Consider the following 6,314-nt stretch of genomic DNA (forward strand, 5'->3'; position numbering starts at 1 on the left):
CCCGCCCCCCCCGGCCGGCCGGTTCCACCCCTTTGCGAAATCGCGGCTTTCCCCCATCCCGAGCCAGTAAGAGGTGTTTTATTTCCTAATCCCTCCGAAGTCACTTGCAGCGACACCCCCGAGACACAGATTATTGGGTTTAACAACCGCAGGCGCTTGGAGCTTGGAGTCGTGCCTCCCGCCAGCCAGGATGCTGCCGGGATGCTGTGGGAAGCGCCAAAGCGAGCACCCGTGGCGTCCCCCTTGCCTTGTCTGTGCCGGGAGGCCGAGTACGAGGTCTTATCCCGAGTTTCATTAACATGAGATTTTCTTAAGTGCTGTCGTGTTTTAAGGGGTCAGTATTTACCAACGGTCTTCATTTGAATTGTCCTGGTGATTTCAAACGTTACACCTTCGTGTGGAAATGCCATCTTGCAGGTGTAATAGCCAGCATCTGTTGGCAGCACAGAAGTCACGATCAGAGAAGTCGAGCCTTTCAGAATTATGAATTTTTCATCATCACCTTCCAAAGGCAGAGCATCCTGGAAGAAAGGACAGCAGCTGGCATTATGGATCAGATAGGGGTGGCTACGCCCTCTGAAACTCCCAGACAAAATTACTTATCCTTGTCTCTCTGCTATCAAAAGTTCACTCATCACTATGAAATCTGAGCAGGCTCACTTTCCCACCAAAGGGCAAGGTCTCCAAGCACGTGTCTGTCTCTAAAGAGCTCTGAGGCACTACAGGAAGTGTGAAGAATCACTATCTTGATCTATCAATAACGTGTATGAATAGCTTTTCAATAAAGCGCACATTTTGAGATGGAAAAGATATAATAGTCTCTTTCCTGAGTCCTCTTAAGTGTAATCATCTACAGCATTCTTCTAAAACAGAACTCTTTCAGTAACTATGAGGGTTTTCACAAGGCTACAACTCTCCATACATGACCTCCTGGGAGTAATATTCTAAGGCATTCTTGGAAGACAAATACATTTTAGTAATCATGCAGGTTTTCACAAAACTATTCCTCACCACATGATCTCATGAAGTGATACTCCTGCTCTGTATCACTAGTGCTCTGTTCATACCTTGGTGGGAGCCCTGCCAGGAGCAGTGACGTTCCTTCTCCATGAAGCTCCTCCTGGTTCTTTCTGACAATTGTAGCATGAAGCGGGTGGGGGTTTTTACTTAGATGAGGGGGTTATTCCCTGCTCGTGAAGGGAAACCCGAGCGGGGATATTTTGCTGGTATGGTACCAATCATGACACGGGCACTGCTGTATGAAGCCAGCCCAGGTACTCTGTGCTACGAACGACAGCTGCACAAGGCACAGCATACGACCACAGTGGGAGTGTAAATAAAAGATAAGCCAAGGTCTTAGGGAAACATAAATAGAATCTCATGTTGTCCAGTACAGCTTTGGATAGCTGAGGATGGCTCAGTGACCTTACAGACAAAACCAGGCTTGCCTACTTGAAAAACTATGGACTGGCAGGTTAGGCAAGAGACCACTATAAGCTTTCTGTGATTGATTTGGTGCTTTCAAATGCTGTATTCCAGCTGATGATTAATGAAAGCTATCCCATCTGAACAGCTCACAGGAGGGCAGCATCACTGGGAGGTCCTACTTTATGGGATTCACTAGTGGGGCCATAAAAAGAAGCACAGCACCAAAGAGAAGGGCCTAATCTGCAGTGGCAAACCCTGCAGTCACGGGTAGGTAATCCAGCCTTAAAAATAGTAACACTGCCTGTGAGAGCATATAGCATGTGGAGCACTTCATCCTGTGCTAGGCCCACTCCAGAGTACTTTTCTTAACAACATATACATCTGCCCCAGAATTCCCAGTATGTTATGCTGTAATGTTAAAATGCTCATGGCTTTACCAACATGATGTTCAGGAGGAACAGAAAGTGGAGATGTGTATCTTTACAAAAGGGTTGGGATTGGGATTTGCACAGAGCAGCTGAAAATTCTACCTTGTACCACTTCAGGTCCAGGCTTGTCCTATTTGGTTCGAAGTCCCACAGCTCAGGGCAAACAATCTTTCCAGAGGTGAAAGCGAAGAGGACCTGGAGATAAGCAATCTCCCGAGCAGCTGTTTTCTCCATGACCGTGAGGTGGATGGAGACCTCAGCACAGTAGGAGGAGTTCCTGCAGACAGAATGGGGAGAGGTGAGCACCCACCAGGGTCAAGGGGAACTCAAATGACACGCTTCATTTCCTCCTGGCTTCATTTCCTTCCTAAGCATTTTCTAGGAGGCCATGACTGATATCACACCAGGAGGGATCATGGAAAATCACTGGTACTGCTTCTTTGGCACAATCTAACCATGTTGCTGACACATCTGCTTCAAGTTTCAGATTTTTGTTTTCTTATTTGTGCACCAAATTTGCTTAATGGTTTTAAACTAAAAGCAGGTAGATGCAGACCAAACAGAAGGAAGAAATTTTTTATGATGAGGGAGGTGAAACACTGGAACAGGTTGCCCAGAGGAGCTGTGGATGCCCCATCCCTGGAAGTGTTCAAGGCCAGGCTGGATGAGGCTTTGAGCAACCTGGTCTAGTGGAAGGTGTCCCTGCTAGCTGCAATGGGAGTGGACTAGGTGAGCTTTAAAGGTCCCTTCCAACCCAAACCATTCTGTGATTCTATGATAATGTTATGATGAAGCTATGTACTCATCTCTTGCATATCCTTTTCAAACAGGTTTCAGAGCATTTTACCCTATCTGTCAGTAACCCTGTCACAGTGTTATAGGTTGAGGAATTAGTCAAGAAAGGGGATTAAAGAACACCCTTCATGGTCTCAGGCTCACTCTGTGCTCTAGAACAATATTTGCAAGCTTTTGTTATTCTGGCTTCACTACTGATGTCCTCACTTCTGCTCCACCACCACAATCCCGCTGAAGACACGAAACTGCTCTACACAGGCAGCTCCAGGGATGAACAGGTGTTTTTCACTGTAGATCCCAGAGCAAGGTGCCAGCTGCCAGGGGTGTACTGGGAGGCTCACTGGAAGGAGGAGCTGGCAGGGGACAAGGACCCAGGACACCTTCTGGATGTCAGGCCTTAATGGGTTCCTCCACAAATCCAGATCCTGGTACCTCTTTTGAAACTTAAGATGGACTGCCAAATACTCAGAAAAAAACCTGACCAGTAAGGCTGAAACAAACAATGGCTCAAGTCTCAACCCACTGCAGTTATCACAGGTCGAGTACCAGCCTCGAAAATACACATCGGCTTTTGTGATAGATCTTCCAGCAACACCAAGACAATCAAATTCTGGCTTAACATATGAAGCAGAAGAAAAGTAAAGACCAGGAATAAGGAAGAGGGAAGCCACTCTAGAGTCTTGCTATATGCCGCGTAACACGACTTGAAGAGCAAACGAAGTTATTTGCTACTTTGGAGCTGTAACACGAGGGTTGCATTTTGCAGAATCCCCTGTCTGCAGCGTGTCCCTGCACGCCACAACCCTGACTGGCTTGCACATAAGCTGGAGCAAGCTCTCATGTAAGTTATTTCCTTGTGAGATTGTAACCAGAGTGGCAATACCGTGTCACAATTTATTCAAATTTCAGTATATATATCAATAGGAGACACACAGAGTATTTAAGAGTTGTGACTTGCCTCATTTTTTCCCTAATAAAGTCAGCAAGTAAATAATCTTATCCAGACATGCTCTGAACATAACCAGAGTTTGGAATCAAGCTAATGTATTTTAGACATAGTTGTCTTGTTAGTGCACTGGATTTTCTTTTAAAAACCCACCTTCTGGTGCAGATATATACTCCTGAGTCTTCTAGCACTGCTGGTAAAAACCAGAGTGCATCTCCTTTTGCCCATATTCTTGGATCTTCATCTCCTCCTGATATCATGGTTTTTGAACCGTTTTTATACCATGTGATATTAGGAGTCAAGGCAGAAAAATCCAGATGTTTGTATCTGGGGGAAGGGCATTTCAGAACCACAGGTTCTCCATGCAATTCATAGTAGGGTTTGAAATACACGGTGTGATCTGGGCACTTTTCTACATAAATCAGAGATATTTTTACATTACTGTCAGCCAGGCACATTAAAAAGAAGGGAGAGGGAGACAGAATATATAAAAAAAGAAAATAAAAAGCATGCCATTACCTGTGCTTTTGACTTGCTGGAGTCGGAAAGCAGAGGCACCTGCTGTGAACGTCACCAGGACAAAGAAGAGCCCACACATTTTTTCCCAGAGGAAATCGGAAGGAGAAGACGGAGGGGAAGTGTCTTGAAATCTACAGAGAAATTTAGTACATGACAGAGGACACAAAGAAAATACTTGGCGTTAACTTAAGAGTTAACTTCTCTTTTCTCAGGAAGTGACCTGGTAGCTTTGGTTCACCCTGAGTGAGCAGAAAGGCTTCTTCATCCCTAGTTTACGGGGGTGGACTTCTGGAGCAAGAGCATCTGGAGTAGCACAAGCCCATAATTTCTGTCCCTTCACATTCACTCCAGGAGATGCTGACAACATACCACAAGATGCTGCTGTCCCCAAGGCTTTTCAGTGCAAGAGCTACGGGTGGAAAAATCTAGCTCTGCTTATTTTGCAATAGGATGTGACTGAGGCACGGATCGACCGGTTCGAGTTAGCTGTGGCGTAGTAGCTTGGGTGAACACAGGAGCAAAGGTGCAGCAGAGGAGACTTTAGCCCTCTTCAGCAGTCACTTCAGGTTTCTCCCAAGGTGGTATGGCCCTCATTAAATCCTGAGTCGCTCTATCTTCCCCACTATGGCAACAGCTAACGTAGATCAGGCTACAGGCAAACTTCCTGCTACAGCCAGAGCCAAGGTTTCACAGTCTCCAACAAACATTGCTCCTGGGACAAAAACACTTGACGCCCGCAGTATGTGCACCCATCTTGCTGTTGGACAGTGAGTTTTCAGTGTGGACGCTATTACCACGTGCTCTAAAAAAATATTGGGGAAACCTTGAACAACCTGTCCTAAAAATCAGGTACGGGGCCACTAAGGGAAAACAAAACTGTCCACTGTCAAGTCATTCATTACTTGTCCTCTGTATTGGTGCAGCGTGGGCAAAGCAGCTTCTCCGTGCACCACCGACTGCTTTCTGCTCTGCCACCAGGTTTCTGCTGCTGCTGCTGCTCAGCTGACTGATTACGTGTTATCTCAGCATACCGCAGGCAAAAATACAGAAAACATGCTACACGTAGGCACCGTTTTATGCTGTATGTAAGGTGTTTATGTGCAAAACAGTACACATATACATTTGATACTTACTATTTCCATTTTATATACAGAAATGTAAATTGCACGCATTTAACATTAGCCTAACACTGTGAATGTCCCATATGATGAATATTAAACGACCGGAAAACTATTTCAAATTAAATCCAAAAGCAGAAGCTTATTTCTACCAATACAACACAGTCATATTCATAGATACTCACCTTCAGGTATCTTCTGTGTACCCCATCATGCTCATATTTATAATGCGGTTTTAATACATATGCTCATCATGCTTATTTTTATATATGCGGTTTTAATCCAAATTTCTCCCTATTCTAGCAGCACCATTTATCTGACATCTGACAGTTTGACTCTAAATTCCAGCTTATTGCCATCTCTACAACACCACAAAGCCGACCTCTTGCTCAATAATACTGTTTCATAACCATGGGTCATCTCCTGTACCGCTAGATCTGAGAGGGTTTCCAGGGCATTGGCATGGAGCTGTAGACCCTCTCAGCTACACCTGCAGCAGGAGCTCTTGGCCTTGCCTGAGGTGTTAGCAAGCCCCATGGTGCACATATAATAACCTGTAACGAGGGAGTTTCTCTCTCGTTAGATCCTTTGCCTGATGAAAATATTTGGTTATTTTGTTTAGAGCTTTCCATTCCTTTTGGTTTAGTGTCTAGAAATCTCCATAAGCCTTACACAATATGAGGGGGATTCTTAGGGGAGTTTTTCATTCCCAAATTTCAATCAAATTCACTTACCTATGCTTCTGCAGTCTTTCAGCCATTAGCGTCTCATGAAAAGATATAAAACTGACAATTGTTAGTGAGAACCTTATATAGGGTGTAGCCCAACACACAGAGGAAATTTGTCTCTCATTGCCCAATCAGATTTGTGTCAGAGCCAAGCGCCAGTTTAGACCCACCTTTCTTTCCTTCCGTAGAGTGAGGGAGAGAGAGAAAATATGTGTTTGTATTTCCCAAAAAAAGGGGAAGTGACTGCTAAATATATGACTAATTTTCCCTTTTTCTGACGAAGAGTAGTTCGCGTACACTCGTGTCCTCATATGACTATTTCCCACTCTATCTCAAAGTAAAAATTCTCATG

The 6,314-nt window shown here is 44.8% G+C and overlaps 1 protein-coding gene across 1 annotated transcript; it reads right to left on the bottom strand.

The window, feature by feature from the left end:
- Positions 1-346: 346 nt before the first annotated feature.
- Positions 347-5,994, bottom strand: LOC104511666 (interleukin-1 receptor type 2-like; the record flags this gene model as incomplete). Its single annotated transcript, XM_010154380.1, has 5 exons — positions 5,969-5,994; positions 4,117-4,247; positions 3,751-4,009; positions 1,959-2,133; positions 347-521 (listed from the first exon to the last, which is right to left on the bottom strand). Coding segments are annotated over exons 1-5 (766 nt in total), but the record flags the coding sequence as incomplete, so codon positions are not given.
- Positions 5,995-6,314: the final 320 nt, after the last annotated feature.

The sequence above is a fragment of the Eurypyga helias genome, unplaced genomic scaffold (assembly GCF_000690775.1).
Source record: "Eurypyga helias isolate BGI_N326 unplaced genomic scaffold, ASM69077v1 scaffold9066, whole genome shotgun sequence".
Taxonomy (NCBI): domain Eukaryota; kingdom Metazoa; phylum Chordata; class Aves; order Eurypygiformes; family Eurypygidae; genus Eurypyga; species Eurypyga helias.